Source organism: Ursus americanus, chromosome 16 (genome assembly GCF_024610735.1).
Source record: "Ursus americanus isolate L20-20 chromosome 16, mUrsAme1.1.p, whole genome shotgun sequence".
Lineage (NCBI taxonomy): Eukaryota > Metazoa > Chordata > Mammalia > Carnivora > Ursidae > Ursus > Ursus americanus.
In genome coordinates, this window is record NC_142142.1 from 5,767,341 (window position 1) to 5,783,872 (window position 16,532).

At 38.5% G+C, this 16,532-nt stretch overlaps 1 protein-coding gene and 1 pseudogene across 1 annotated transcript; one reads left to right on the top strand and one right to left on the bottom strand.

Annotated features, from left to right (window-relative positions):
• Positions 1-1,633: 1,633 nt before the first annotated feature.
• Positions 1,634-2,636, bottom strand: LOC123782633 (olfactory receptor 52A1-like; annotated as a pseudogene).
• A 12,023-nt stretch (positions 2,637-14,659) lies between these two features.
• LOC123782587 (olfactory receptor 52D1-like) lies at positions 14,660-15,604 on the top strand. The gene has a single exon (XM_045782837.2). The coding sequence runs from the start codon at positions 14,660-14,662 to the stop codon at positions 15,602-15,604; it is 945 nt and encodes a 314-aa protein (XP_045638793.2).
• The last annotated feature ends 928 nt before the right edge of the window (positions 15,605-16,532 follow it).

The following is a 16,532-nucleotide window of genomic DNA, read 5'->3' on the forward strand; positions in this document are numbered from 1 at the left end:
TTCATATAATGTGTACCTAATGGAGAAGGGGCACTTGGGAAATTACATAAAATAAATTATTTAACACATAAATTGAGTAAAGATTTTCACATTTTGAAAATGTGATATAAAAATGGGTGAGGTGCTCTGAAAGAACAAAAGATAGATGTCTAGAAGGGTGAAGCATTCATTTCATGTCCCAGGTCTTATTGCCACCATACAAGGAAAAGAGAGAACTTGATTATGCGATTGAAGCAACTATCTGGTTGTAGCAGGAATGACAGCCTTATTGTCATAAGTCAGGAAGAGTGCCTTACTGGCACAGAAGAGTACTGTGCACCATGGTATAAAATACCATTAGATATGCAAGCAAACAACTGACTCAGCTGATTAATTGGGAAAGATGATGCAGGCAGTTTCCCTCACCATGACTGAGTTACTACTCACATCTAAGGACCCGAATACAGAGAAAGGATTATGAAAGTTGGAATGAGGATAAATTTGTGCTGGGAAAAAGACTTACCTTCTCCACTTATGGACTATAAAATGGTCCTAGACATATCTGAGATAATGTGAATGATAATGGCATTGGTATGGATGATGGTTACTGGCTAAACCAAGCCATTCCACTTGGCTGGCCTTGGGAAGGTATATCTGCAAGCCATGCACCAAAGGGCAACAGGCTTTGGCATTTATCAATACAGGATATGTGTGAGGGTCCCTGACATGAGGTCAGACAAATGCTAAAGCTACATGTCAGACCACAATGCCAGACAGAGCTGTAGGAAACGAAACTATTTGACAGAGAGAGTTTCCAGCACTCAGTGCGGCAGTGACTCATAGATGCCTCAACAGCAGATCTGTGGGTTGGCTCTTACTCCACTAGAGTTCAGCTCATGGAGAATTACCTAGGAACTTCTGCATTTCCCCCCTGAGGATTGCAATTTTTATAGAACAGGCAGACTTCAAGGGCAGAGGAAAAAGTGATGGCGCCGGTTTGAGGTGGTGATGTTCTGGGGGCAACAGGGTTTATGTCAGTGTCACCACTGTACAACTGGACAAAAGTGTTTTCGTTGTGACTGTTCCACTAGCCTGACCAATATTCTCTGCTACCATATGGCATGTGATCTTTCATATCACATTGGGAATGCAGACATACAAAACCCCTCGAAATGAGAGACCCTGACTCGGTGTGCTTAAAGTTCAACCTAGGAAATTATGAATGACAGTCTCTTACTTTTATTGGAATTGACTATGTGTTAAGACAAAATGTCAATGACTGGGATGCAACAAAAGCAGTGGTTGAAGAGAAATCCCAAGCTTAAAATGCAAGTATTCCAAAGGATGAAAGTTTGAAAATCAGTAAGCTTTCTTATCAAAAAGTAAAAGAATTGCAAATTAGGCAAATAAAAAGGAAGGACATTGAGAAAGATAAAATTATAATTAAAATGAATGAATAAAGGTAATAATAGTCTTAACTGAATAGATTTTATTTCATCCTCGCTTTAGTTTGTGAAATAAATGCCTTTTAATAATTACCTTTAAGTTTGGGCATATTGGAGTAAAGCCCCTGATAATGAACACACAGAATCCAACCTGTTTCCATCCCTAGGAAATAAAAGTATTCCTTCCATGAACATAACCATTTAATAGTTTACTGCTGGGAATGACGATTCAGAAAAAAAATCCTTGCCACACGCTTACGGATTACCTTGTTTTTTACACCATAGACAATAGGGTTGAGGGCAGGTGGCACAAGGAGGTAGATGGTAGACAGAAGAATGTGGGTAGGGGGAGCAACATGTCCAAAACGGTGGCTGAAGAAGGAGAAGAAGGCAAGAATATAAAACTCAAGGAAAAAAAAATGTGAGCTGTGCACGTATTAAATGCTTTGAGCCGTGCCTCCTTTTGGTGTAGACGAAAAACAGCCTGGAAAATAAGCATATAGGAAATGAGGATAAAAACCATGTCAAATCCCAGTATGGCAAAACCCACAAAAAGACCACATGTTGTATTGACTTGGACGTCTTCTGCAGCTAGCTTGACCACAGCCATGTGCTCACAGTAAGAGTGGGCAATTACAATGGAATGGAAAATGTGTAGTCTTTTGATTAAAACTGGTAAAATCCCAACAAGCACCATTGCCCGAATTGCCACAACCAGCACCATAGTGACCAGGATGAACGGTGTGAGGATGGATGTGTGCCTCAGTGGATCACAGATGGCAACATAGCGGTCAAAGGCCATCGCCAGCAGGATGCCAGATTCCATGCCTTGCAAGGCATGGATAAAGAAAAGCTGGGCTAAGCAAGCACCAAAGGCCATGGAGCGGGACCCAAACCAGAAGATGGCCAACATCTTGGGAGCAATGGCTCCACAGAGTCCTACATCAGTGGCTGCCAGCACAGCCAGGAAGATGTACATGGGCTGATGCAGGCTGCGTTCTGCGGGGATGATGATCAGTAAACTGATGTTTCCCAGAAGAGCCACCAGGCACACTACAAAGAAAGGAAACCCAGTCCAAAACTGCACGTGTTCTAGTCCAGGGATCCCAATCAGCGTCACTGTCGTGGGGTCCAGATAGGACATGTTAATGCACGCCATGGAAGTTAGTGATCACCGCTAATTCTCATTCCTGCAGAAAGAGAATGGGCGTGGGAAGTGACAAGTACACAGACCCCACTATCATTCAGACATACAGAGCCTTGGAGAAATAAGCTCAGTACTTTGGAGGAGAGTTTGGCCAGATTATTCAGAGGTTTAAGGCTACATGCAAACAATCCTACAAAAATGTTTCACTCATTTTTTTGTGGAAATGAAAACCAAGAGTCTGAGAACACTGATCTTTTGCATTTCCCATGATCTTTAGGCTGGGCTGTTTGAAACACCTTCAGTAGGCTTTCCTTCTTGATTTACTTGTAGACGTCAGTTCAATTTTGCTGCAAATGCAGATTCCCTCTGGACATCTTGTGGACCTAGAAGAACCCCATTTCTGTTGCCCCATGTGGGTAAGTACATAGCTTATGAGAGCCTTTACCCTCAACCAATATTAGTCCTGGTCCCAGGGAGCAGCTTATATATCCCCGAATCTGTGACATTGGTTCTCAAATGAGGATTGGTAGGAGAGCGTTTAGCTGTACATTCACTCGGTGTTCATCATAGAGACATTGAACAATCACTGAAAGGACATTAAGTGTGGCCCTTCAAGGAGACTTGAAGAAGGGGGTCTGTTTTCACAAGCAGTGAATGAATTAAATCCACTTAAATTCAAATTAGATTTCTTGAGCGGAACAGGAAGGGTGGAGTATGATGTTTTTTACAGAGGGCTTGGGAAATTTAAAAAAGAATACAGAAACATTTTGAGATGAGTAACAACTAAAAATAGGATAGGATGTAGTCAGAAGCAGAACTTAGTCAATTTAGAGATACCACACTGCTGGATGAGTACGATGCTTTCTCTTTACAAGTTAAATGTCAGTGGATCGCTCAGTAAAGTTGCATATCCTCCGGTTTCCACAATGAGAGCCCTACTTTCTTTCTTTCTTTCTTTCTTTCTTTCTTTCTTTCTTTCTTTCTTTCTTTCTTTCTTTCTTTCTTTTTTTTTTAAGATTTTTATTTATTTATTTATTTGACAGAGAGAGACAGCCAGCGAGAGAGGGAACACAGCAGGGGGAGTGAGAGAGGAAGAAGCAGGCTCCCAGTGGAGCAGGGAGCCCGATGCAGGGCTCGATCCCAGGACTCTGGGATCACGCCCTGAGCTGAAGGCAGACGCTTAACGATTGAGCCACCGAGGCGCCCCAACCTACTTTCTTATTAATAACTTTACACTATACTCTGACTCTGTATTAAGATTGTTTACACTCTACAATGATAATTAGCTGTGGTTTGAATCCTGAAGCACCTTTGAATATAATGAGCTAATCTTACAGCTCCCTAGTTTGTTACTTTTTACAGAATTGATCTGACTTCTCTTTAAGGGGATCCAAATCTCACTTTCAAGAAATTCATTTTTATTTCCCAATAGTTTCTGTTGCATTAATCATTCTCTAATAGTTAAACCAGTTTACAATTTATTCCAGGCTTTCCATGTCAACACACTAATTGAAATAACTCCCACAAAGGGTTTTTTCTCTGATCTGATGACATTCATACAACTTGGAAAATGGTGCCTTTTATGCACAGCAATGGAACTCTCTGTTTCTTTCTGGGGAAATCTCTTGAAAGCAGTCATATAAATAACTGTTTCACGGTCACTTGAAGTACACGTGTGGAGGTATCAAAATAATTTTTGGTACAATAATTATCACATGAATGAAAAATAATTGATGGAGGGAGACTGAGTTCTCTTCGCTTGTCCTCCTACAATAATACTAATGAGCGGGCTGTAGTCAAAATAGTCATAAGATTTGGATTAAAGCAATATTGTGTAAAATAACTTCCTTTGATGTCTGTACACTGTATTTGGATGTATGTGGTGGAAGAAATAATGGAGTATGTGGAAGATGTTGCTAATAGCTACGAATGTGAGTTTCCAGACAATAGAAGCTAAGAAAGAAAGAAATCTCAAAATCTGAATAAATCAGTATCTCCTAAATAATCATTCAATAACTGGCTGATATTGTAAAGGCAAAAATAAATATTATACTTAGCTGTATTAACTTGATGATGATGCCTTTTTCAGAGTATTTATCTAGAAATCAACAAGTGGTTAAAATCAAGGTTTTGATTTTCTGATAGATGAGCCCCCCACCACACACACATTTTAACCTTTTGTGGAATCCTGCCAAATTACCTTACACACCACGCACAGTTTACCCACCTGTAAATTAACAACAAACCTTACTTACCCCATACTAAATGAGGTCATATATAGAACACGTCAGTGGTTGGCACAGCTCACATATTATCTGTAGCAGTTTTTGAAAAGACTGAATATTTTATCAAGACAGAAACAGGCTGCACAATATCAAGGAGACAAGAAAATCACACAGTAGTGAGAACTCGCTGATGATAGAAATAAAAAAATTGCCACAAGAAGATGAAAATTCTAGAACTAAAGAGCTTCCTTCCATCTTCCTATACATAAGATTGACCACAGCCCAAATAAGAAGGTGATGTCCTAACTAGTTTGTAGACTTCCATGTAGTTGAAAAAAATGCCACATGATTTTTACAAAATCTTTATAGCAATTACTCCTTTACAGACTTTGTGAGTTAGTAGGAATAAAATGAGATGAGCCCAGTGCTTCTGAATTACATTAAATACAATTATTATGAGAAACAACAAGGCCATGAATTTGATGACTTAGCTTTCAAAATGACCTATATGTTATCACAGAAGGGATTGGTTCATTCTTAGTTACTGTGTAGAAGAGAAAGAAGGTTTTAATAGGTGATCTCCAGCAGAAGCAAGAGGTCAGAAAGGAGGTCGAGGTATCCTTTGCTCCATCACAAAAAGAACTAAGATGGTGTATAAACGGATGAGATACTGAAACTTTTCCTGGCCTACAATTTTCCTATATTTTTCCTCCTTTCCATATCACTCAAACACCCCACATTTCCACAAACATAGGTGGTGAGTTGTCTCATCTTCTTTATTTTCTGTGAACCTGAGAACATTAGAATTAATAGGCATCCAGGTGACTAGAATCCAGAATCATGAAAACCCCTTTGCATATATCATAAATTCTTAGAGGGCCATAAATAGAAGATGGGACCTAATTATTATGGGACCTGCAAAATTCTTTCAATCTAAATTATATTAGATTTACGTTGATCTAACACCCCCTCCATTCTCCTTTTGTTGATGAAAAATTCTAAACACAGAGAATGGAAATAACATGGCAATGGATGGAAAAATTAATGACCAAAGCAGGATTGGAAAACATTGGTCTCTCCATTCTCTCCTAAAATAAACACCCATTACAGCCTCTTATTCACTTCCAGTTCCCAAACTGTAGGGGCAAAACCTTACCTGGATAGAACTGAGGGCTGATTTGGGATGTGAATAGGCTAGTTGCATCTTTGTTTCCACTGAGATTTCCAGCAGAGGTAGATATTCAAGGAAAGGTTGCTAGCCCTTCCTGAGTGCCTGGGCATCATGGTCCCAGAGCATCATTACCTTTCTGATTCCCCAGAGTGTCATTATCCTTCTGACCCCCAGGCTTCCTTCCCAAGAGTCAGTTGGCCTGGCCTTGCAGCATCAGGTCAGAAAGTTCTCTGAATTCTAGAAGGAAGGGGTCTGCCTGGAATGAGAATTGGGAACTCCTCGATCTTGGGTTAGAATGTTACTCTTGTTGCCTAGAATTTTATAGTAATGTTCAGCTTCAAATGAACTTTAAGCATTGTTTTTTCAAGAACCACATTCTTCAAGCTCCCCATGGTCATTGAGATATTTAATAATTCATCACTCTGTCCTCTATTTTTTCGAAAGGTGATGGCAGTAACTTCAGTAACAACATGTTTACTGTGTCACGGTGATGTATTCAAAACCCCCAGATGACAAGTTTTATAGGTCATTGTGAGTAATGGATTATCCCTCCAGAATGTGGAAGATATTTCAAATGTCGGCTGCTTTCTGACCCAGAGTTTTAGTTCAGTCGTTCGACATAGAAATCATTAGTTAACTGATGGCAATATGATGGTGGCAAACTGCCTTTCTCTACCAAGCCTGGCTTTTAGATAATAGTGACCAAAATGCAGGGATTTCCACCTAGATATTTTTCTTCTGAGTGAGGCTCAACTGTCTGGCACTCTGTATCTTCATGTGATACCATTGCCAGTTTCTTTATTTGCTTATGTACTTATTTCTTTTTGGTATTAAGTTGTCACTGCTTGTCCAATCTCAGAATTATTAGTCCAACTTCAGTACACATACAAAATCATTTTGGTCTGTGAAGAGGAGAAGAAACTGCTTTTGTGTGCTATCCATTGTGATCTTTCATGGATTTTTCATGTTCTTTCTTCTTCCCACTTTCCTCAGGAATTTATGCTAAAGGCTAACAGCTCCCCTTTATGCTCACCTCCTCATCTCACCTTCTTTTCTCTACATTTTGATTATTTCCCATTTTGTTTTTTGTCATATCTCTGGCCTTTCAATTCTTGCTTTTTTTTTCTTTCTCTTTTTCTTCTTTTCTCTCTCTCTTTTTATGCTTTTTAAACTCAGTTTTCTCAAAAGATCTCCATCGGTTGTCTGTTCTTTTTGGAGTATTCTTAAATATGCATATATTAATGTGAAATTCTCATCAAAAGAATACAATCATTTTTAGCCCAGAAATATTTTAGAGATTTTTCTCCTTATATTTCATAGCTTGGTTCTTGAAATAATAGTTTCTGTCCATTTCTTTTTCTGTGCAGGTCCTATATTAATATGGTTTACTCTTTCTTTCTACTTGAATTTTTCCTGCAAAGAAATACACATTTCTCCCTATAATCCAGCAGTTCTACTACTTGGTACGTACTAAAAGGAAACAAACAGATAAGCCCACAATAAGACTTGTATAATAATTTACAAACTAGCTCTGACAACCCAAATGCCCGTCACAAAGATAATGAGTCTAATTATCCATTGCGCTGAAATTGAACGTATGTATGCTACTGCGTAACCATCACCCAATGTAAGATACAGAGCACTGGGTGTTACACGTAACTAATGAATCGTTGAACACTACACCAAAAACTAATGATGTACTATATGTTGGCTAATTGAATTTAAATTTTAAAAAGGAGGGAAAAAAAAGGTACAGAGACTTTTCAGTACCTAAGAGAGTTCCTTCATGCTAATTCCAGTCATTGCCCAAGTCTCTTTCCACTCTAAGTAACTATTTCTTGTTTTTTATTACCACAGATTACTTTTCTTGTTCTTAGATTTCATTTGAGTATTATATTGTGAACTGAAACTGACTGAGTGAAAAATGTAGGAAGAGTTTCAAGCCAAGAGATGGATTTGGCGAAGGAAGAGTCTTGAAACAAAGACTGTGGGTATCTGTACACATTTAAATATTATTATGGTTCAGAACATGATATGGAATATTGTGAGAGATAAAGAGGCAAGTTTGTGTGCGTATATGCACACATATACATATGTGAATATATGTACGCACATATACATTCATGTGTGAATATATACATATACACATCTATACGCAAACCTGCTTGTCTAAACGGACCTCCCACAGTAATCCACACCATGGTTCGAACTGTAAAATATTTAAATATATGTATGGATTTGAAGAGGAAATATTTTAAGAAGGAATTGAGAGTTAAGACATAAAAGTGTTTGACATCATTGAGCAAGAAATAATGTAACTTTTGTTTAGATCAGCAAATTGGATTGATAGGATACAGTAGAATCCTCTCTTTACTTCCTCATGTCTCTGTGGGTATTTAGCCTTCTTACTGCTTATCTCTCCCATATAGTCCACGCAATGCTCTCCAAAATTCTGAGTCGCCAGATGAAAGTATACATTGTTTGTCCGTAATTATTTTTTTTAAAGATTCTATTTATTTATTCGACAGAGATAGAGACAGCCAGCGAGAGAGGGAACACAAGCAGGGGGAGTGGGAGAGGAAGAAGCAGGCTCATAGCGGAGGAGCCTGATGTGGGGCTCGATCCCAGAACGCCGGGATCACGCCCTGAGCTGAAGGCAGACGCTTAACCGTTGTGCCACCCAGGAGCCCCTGTCTGTAATTATTATCCGTGCCTGCACTGGTGTTACTTTAAACAGAGATCTCCTTTACCTGGTGCAGGGAGCTGTCATGAGAAAGGAGCCACCATGCTCAACCATGCTCTGTGGGCACAAGTAGGTGTTTCATGTTCTTATAAGACTTAATCTCTTTTGTTAAGCCTATAGTTTGGACAAGATCTTTTAATGAAGCATTCTACCTGGGATAATGGGTTCTTAATTGTGGGCCAGACACTTGACACCCCTATAAATACACCTCCTTATATAGCTGGAAAATGACTTATTCCAAAATTGGTTACAAAACCTTTGTTTTCAGATTAGGAAGCATGTATATTGAATTAAATACTGAGTGCATATATACAGGTGCGTATGCATATACATAAATATATATGTGTGTGTATATATAATATATGACTACATATTTATGCATATGTATGCATATGTATATATGTATGTATATATGTGTGTGTGTATATACATACACACACACAAATACTTCAACTTCAGTATGTAATGTAATATTAATCATTTATCTCTGTTTTTAGAGGATGTGAAATGAGTCCTCACTAAAAAAAAATTAGGCATTGAGAGAAATTAGCAACAATGATATGGGGCAATGTGGGTTGGAGCTTCCTAGTACAATGAGTTTAGCACCTCTAATAGAGAGCCAAATGAAGATGAACACGACAAGAATAAACCCCGGAATCCATCACTACTCCTGTTACTAGTGAATAGCTTTAAGTTTTCTAATTTATTAATGATAACTGTTAGAACTAATAAATAAATTCAGTATAGTTGCACAACACAAAATCGATATTCACAAGGTGGTTGTGTTTTTGTATACAAATAATGATCTATCTGAAAAAGAAACTAACAATCTCATTCAAAAAAGCAACGGAGAGAATAAAATACATAGGAATAAACTTGACCAAAGAGAAAAAAGTCTTGTACACTGAAAATTATACGACATTGATGAAGGAAGTTAAAGATAACACAGATAATTGGAAGGAAGTCATATTCACTGAGTGGAAGAATTAATATCGTTAAAATTTCTATACTATCCCAAATGATCTACAGATTCAATATGATCCTTACAAAATCTCAAAGGCATTATTACAGAAATGGAAAAACAAAACAAAACACTAAAACTCACATGGAACCACAAAAGTTCTCTAATAGTGGAAGTCATCTTGATCAAGAAGAACAAAGCTGAAGGCATCACACTTTCTGGTTTTAAAATATATTACAAAGCTATAGCAATCAAAACAGTATGGTACTGGAATGGAAGCAGAAAAATAGATCCATGGAACCAGAATGCACAACCCAGAAATAAATCCATTCATCTATAATCAACTAGTCTTCTACAAGGGTGCAAAACACTGGAAAACAATAGTCTCTCCAATAAGTGGTGTTGGGAAAGCTGGGGAGCCACATACAGAAAAATGAAATTAAATTCTTATCTCACATCATTCACAAAAATGAACTCAAAATGGATTAAAGACTCAAAGGCAAGACCTGAAAACATAAAAGTCCTTGAAGAAAACCTAGGGTAAAATCTTCTTGCCATTGGCCTCAGCCATGATTTTTTAGATATGACATCATAGCAGAGGCAACAAAAACAAAAAAAAAGTAGAATGTGGAAGTGCATCAAACTAAAAAGCTTCTGCATGGCAAAAAAACAAAACCAGAAACAAAACAAAACAAAACACTCAGTAGAGTGAAAAAGCAATCCACGGAATAGGAGAAAGTTTTTGCAAGCCAGATAGTTCATTAGGGGTTAATAACCAAAATATTTGAGGAATCCATACTACTCAATAACAACAAAAAACCCATCACAAGATGGGCGAAGGACTTGAAGAGACATTTCTCAAAAGGAGGCATGCAGATGTCCAACATGCATATGAAAACGTGCTCAATTTCACTCATCCTCAGGAAAATGTAAACCTAAACCACAGCAAGGGGGCGCCCGGGTGGCTCAATCCATTAAGACTCTGCCTTAGGCTCGGATAATGATTTCAGGGCCCTGGGATCGAGTCCTGCCGCTCCCCATCCCACTTGTGCTCTTTCTCTCTTTCTCTCTCTCTCAAAAAATAAATAAAATCTTAAAACACAGTGAGATATCACCTCACACCCTTAGGATGACTGGTATCAAAAAGACAAGAGATAAGTGTTGGAGAGCCTGTGGAGAACAGAGAAACTTTATATGCTGTTGGTGGGAGTGTGAGCTAGTGCAGACATGACGGAAAACGGTATGACGTCCTCAAAAATGAAAAACACAAAACCAAACTACAATATGATCCAGCAATCCACCTTTGGTTATACATCCAAAGGAAATGAAACCAGTGTCACTTGATTCTGATTGGAATTAAATTGGGTTAGTCAAAGGAATAAAGAATATGTTATTGGCCTTTTCAGTCTCCTTCGGGATTTCAGGTCCTGCTAAGTGGCTGACAAATTAAATGTTATCATGTTACTGAAGGATGGCTACATCTGTAGCTAAAACCTGAGGATATGCACAGGCAAATTACTAGGACTGATAACGTCGACTCTCAGTCACTAGCGAGTATACAAACCGTTCTCCCTTCTGGCAATGATTCTGTAGGGACCTGTTTGTGTCAAGTGCTATTCTTGCCTCTCCACTGAGAATATCATGTTGAAGCTACTACATATAGAAGCTACATCTTTGGGTTGCTTGCTGGCTCTGAATCAGTTTCCTGTTGGAGCTAATTAGTGTGGTTACCAAAGTAGAGAAGGGTGGAGAAAAGGAGCTAGCCCGAGTGATCTCAGTAAAATTTTTAGAACATGAGGACTCCTCCAAATACCACCCTTTTATTTTCTGAACCATAGATTCAGTGGAGGAGAAATACATCTTTAAGCAGAGGAAATAAACATTTTTTATTCTTAATGGATGACATGATGAAAGAGCCAGATTTTAGGAGGCAGAGATCTTTTTTAAGGATATCATAGAAGTGAGGATATCTCTCCTTTTGAAATTATTTTTATATTGCATGACTTACTTGAAGGAATACAACATGGGTATCAAAAATAAGGCTACCTTGTGATATCTGGACTCATGTACAGGTTGGTATTTTCGAGAAGATGTTATCATAGTGATCATATCATGTGTGCTTCTGGGGGAAAAAAAGTATTTTTTGAAACCAGTGTGTGTACCCTTCTGTGCAGCTTTCTTCTGTTCCAGTGTTCTATATTGTATTTATGCATCCTACATGTATTATAAAACACCTAATAAGTCAAAGCCAGTGGTCTAAACACTGGGTTATAAAATTCCCTGTAGGTTATACAATGTATATATGTATATATTTTGTATCCATAGAATCTTACCTATTTTGTACTCTCTAAGCCCAGACTACGTAAGATTTAAATTCATTATGACATGATTGCCCTTCTTAATGGAACTTTGTGCTTTTTCCTTTGGATATATACATATCTATATATATTCATCTCTATTTATTTATCTATCTCATATATATGTATATATTTCCAAGACCAGATGTCACATGGTGTTTAGATTCCACAAGAAATGAAACTTACCCTGAATTACAAAACTTAATTTAGCCTATTGCTATCATTTCTGTAGAACTCATGTCCACTCATGATAATCCACTGCCTTATAAATTATTTCTTTACAGTCTGGTTATCACATAAATCATTCAAAAATCCATATCTGCACTGTTCGAGAGTTTTTCACTAGAGGAAAGCCCAGGGTTAGTAAATGTAGAAGCCTAGAAAACAGTCCTTCAGTGAGTGATATTCGGAGAGTTTAAATGTGTTTTCGTGGTTCTGGCAAGCATATGAAAACCATGCATGTTTTTTATGAGTGCATATCGTATTTACATAGGAAAACCAGATTCCTCTTCAAGAGCTGATGGCCGTACTGCTCAGTGTCCGTGCCTCAGTGGGAGATGGGGGAGAACAGAAAACTGTAAAGGAGGGTTTCTACAGAGACAAATAATTTGTAGCTCTCTAAGAGTCATTCTCTTCTTTAACCCTCTCAACCCCTGCCTCCACACTCATCCCTTTACCTGGGGATATCTCCATGGCTTCTTTCCCATGGAGGCTCATTTCTCCCCTGGAACTGTGAGAAGTATAAAGGACCATGGCTCTGCATGTATCAGAATGCAATTTACTAGATGAATGAATGAGGTAGCACGAGAAGGGTCCATCTCTACAGTGAATGAATGTAAGTCTGCAACACTAAGTATGGGAAGGTAGTGAATGACATTAAGGTTAAGAAATATGTTGTTCGTCTGTGTGTGTGTGTGTGTGTGTATGATCCTTATTGATGTATTTTTTCAGGAGAACGTATAATGTCTCTATTTAAAGGGTACATGATAGAAAAAAACAATAGGAAAACGTGACATCATAATATACTATGCTTCATGTTAGTCCCATATGGAGTGTGGCAAATGAGATCTGAAAGGCGTGGGATACATTATTCTCATTTAAGAAGCAATCCCAACGATGTACATATCATGTTACCATTTAGAAATATTCCAAGTGATGTTGCACTCTTCCCACATGCAATTCTACCAGTTTTTAGTTGTCCAAATTTTAACTAACTCTGAAAGTTTGATTGCCTGGATTATAACTTTCTTCCTCTTAAATCAGGAGATAAGAGATCATTTATTTCTAACCCCTACATCACATAGAGTGAGGGCTGTACAATCTTCTGCCTAAAACAAGAATCCCTTCAATAACCTCTGAAAGTTTCACAAGGTTTCTGCTTGCTCATTTATACTCACTGGAGAGAAATACTAGCTGAGAAATTTAAGAGTAACATTTCAAAGTCTCTTGCATCATCCAATACAGTTTCTGATTATCACTGTTATGGAAGCAACCCATAGAAGTTAAAATCCAAAATGGCTTTGGAAGGTACTTCTGCATTCTGAGGAGTAATATACTGCATTATTCACCTTGGAGAATCTGAAGAATACTCTTTCTTGGACTCTAATTTATCAATAGTCATAAATACACAGCTGAAATATTGACTGCACTTACCATAATTGACACTGGATTTAACACTTGTAAAATAATGAATGTGTGAGAGATGTAATTTTCAGACAGGTACTAATAGGAAGGAGGAGAAAGGCAAAATAAACACAATACTCTGCAATAAATGATAAGAACTACAGTGAACGATAGATGAAAATATTCCAAGTCAGGTTATCCACAACATACAATTGAGGCAAAATTAGAACTTTTGCAGAAAGTTCTGAAAGAAGAAAATGAAGCAGAGAATTTTAGAATATTCTCCAGACAGTTGTTTCTGCAGTTATTATTATTTTTTTTAATGGGCAGAGGTAAAGGGAAGACATGACATGGCTATTCGCATAGAGAAATTGTGCCTCACCTCCTACTACTTTCTCCTTCGACTTACAAGTTCCCCAAACACGGGCATTTTTGTCTGCTTCTGTTTGTTCCTGTTTCACAGCAGTTTTTCTTCCTGTTTTCATTCCCAGAATGTATAATAGTATCTCAGGCTCTGATGGCTTGAGCTCAATCATTCAGATATCAGCTTCAATATGGTACTCTCATCACCCACACATACCACTCATTATTTATCATAGTCTGATGTTTTCCTCGTGGAGTGTAACCTCCACGAGAGGATCTGTTCTGTGTGTTTCTTTACTACCAGTGCCTGAAGCATGGTTTGTCAGCCAGTAACTGCTTGCTGAACAGTTGTTGAATTAAGTGCAATTGAATAGATAGAGAATATTTTATGGAAATGATAGTCAAGGTGACTTATATGCCCCTGTGATAATATGAAATGATACATGAATTATCTTTCTGTACTTCTAAACACAGTCATTTGGTATGTTATTGCTAATTTTAGTATTGTGATCCTAGTGAATTTCAATACACCTGATGATGAATTTGAATTGTTTTTAGCAATAGATCATTAAGGGTCTGCTTGACCTGAATCTCCATGTTTTCAGCATCCGCTTGTGCTGCCCAAAAAGCAAAGGGAAAAGCACCATGCCTCCTCTCAACACTTCTCGTCCCTCTCCTGTCACCTTCTTGCTGATGGGCATCCCAGGACTAGAGCACCTGCATATCTGGATTGGGATTCCCTTCTGCTCCATGTACGTGGTGGCCGTGGTGGGGAATGTGACCATCCTGGCGGTGGTGAGGGCAGAGCGAAGTCTCCACGAGCCTATGTTCCTCTTCCTCTGCATGCTCTCCATCACCGACCTGGTCCTCTCCACGTCCACGCTGCCCCGCATGCTCTGTCTCTTCTGGCTCGGAGCCCACGACATTGCCTTTGATGCCTGCCTGACCCAAATGTTCTTCATCCATAGCTTTACTACCATGGAATCAGGCTTTTTCCTAGCCATGGCCATTGACCGTTACGTGGCCATTTGTGACCCACTGCGCCATACCACCATTCTCAGCCACGCTCACATCACCATAATGGGTATTATTGTGGTGATTCGGGGTGTAGCCTTCTTTTCTCCACATCCCATCCTGCTCAAACAGCTGCCCTACTGCAGAACACGAATCATCGCCCACACCTACTGTGAGTTCATGGCCGTGGTGAAGCTGGCGTGTGTGGACACAGGAGCCACCACACATTACAGCCTCAGTGTGGCTTCTCTCATTGGCGCATGCGATGCCATTCTCACTGCTGTATCCTATGCCTTCATCCTCCGCTCCGTGTTCCGCCTGCCATCCCGAGAAGCTGGCTTTAAGGCTTTGGGCACGTGTGGATCACATGTCTGTGTCATCCTTGTGTTCTATTCCACAGCTGGTTTTTCCATTTTCACTCACCGTTTTGGGAAGAGTGTGCCTGCACATATCCATATTTTTATTGCAAATATGTACCTTTTGGTGCCCCCTTTCCTCAACCCCATTGTGTATGGAGTAAGGACCAAGAAAATACGGGAGCACGTTCTTAGAGCACTAAGGATCGAAGTTGCCTGATTTTAGTGGATCAATAAAAGAAATGGTTCAAGATATACAGAAATACAAGACATGATGTAGGGAAAATAATTAACTGTTCTCGCTCCCACAAGCTGAATTAGATTTACCACCTAAAAGTTGTTATTTACCTAATGCCTAGAATTTCTAAGCATACTAACTCAACAAACTATTTTACCTTTTTCATTTAGTAAATATTGGTGATGAATTTGTTCATCTCATTTTGAATATGTATCTTTCAGAGGGAGTTGCAATAGGGAACGAACTGTATGTAGAAGGAGGAAAAAAAAAACCTATGTAGAAACTTAGGGGGGGGAAAGGAAGTGTTCTCTGACATCTACATGCTGAATTTTGTAGAGTAGTCAGTTTGAAAGAATATTGAGCCAGATATATATATATATATATATATATAGCCGTGATTTTTAAAAACAGGTAAGAAATGTTGTATCCCTAATGAAGTAGAAGCAAATGGAAGTCTCAAGGCACATGAATAGACTAATAACACACAAAGACTTAAAATGTAGTTAAGAAGAAATGATTACCCAGTCTAGGAAAACAAAAAGATAAAAAGAAAAATTAAATCCATAAACGTGTTTGTGTGAAGGTGCCAACATTGGTATTAGAGCTCGTATGGTTTCTAGAGCCATTTTGATAGAAGCAAGAGGTACTTCATAAAATAAAGCAATATCCTGGATTCTGCTGACTCCTACGGTGTAGTTCATGTCTTTCAAATTGTTAGTAGTTCAAAATACCAGACTACCAGGTTACCATGTGCATTCATCTTCCTCATTGATTAGTTGACCTTGAACCCAATATCGAGACACAAAATATGAAATCTCTTATTAACAATGTAAAATAGTTCCCCTTTTTATTGCCCCAATACCCATGACTAGCTTCCTTTTTTGTTCATTTTCCTCAGCTTTCACTAGTT

Excerpts from the sequence above, each read along its gene's own strand:
- LOC123782587 (XM_045782837.2), top strand. The coding sequence starts at position 14,660 with ATGCCTCCTCTCAACACTTCTCGTCCCTCTCCTGTCACCTTCTTGCTG.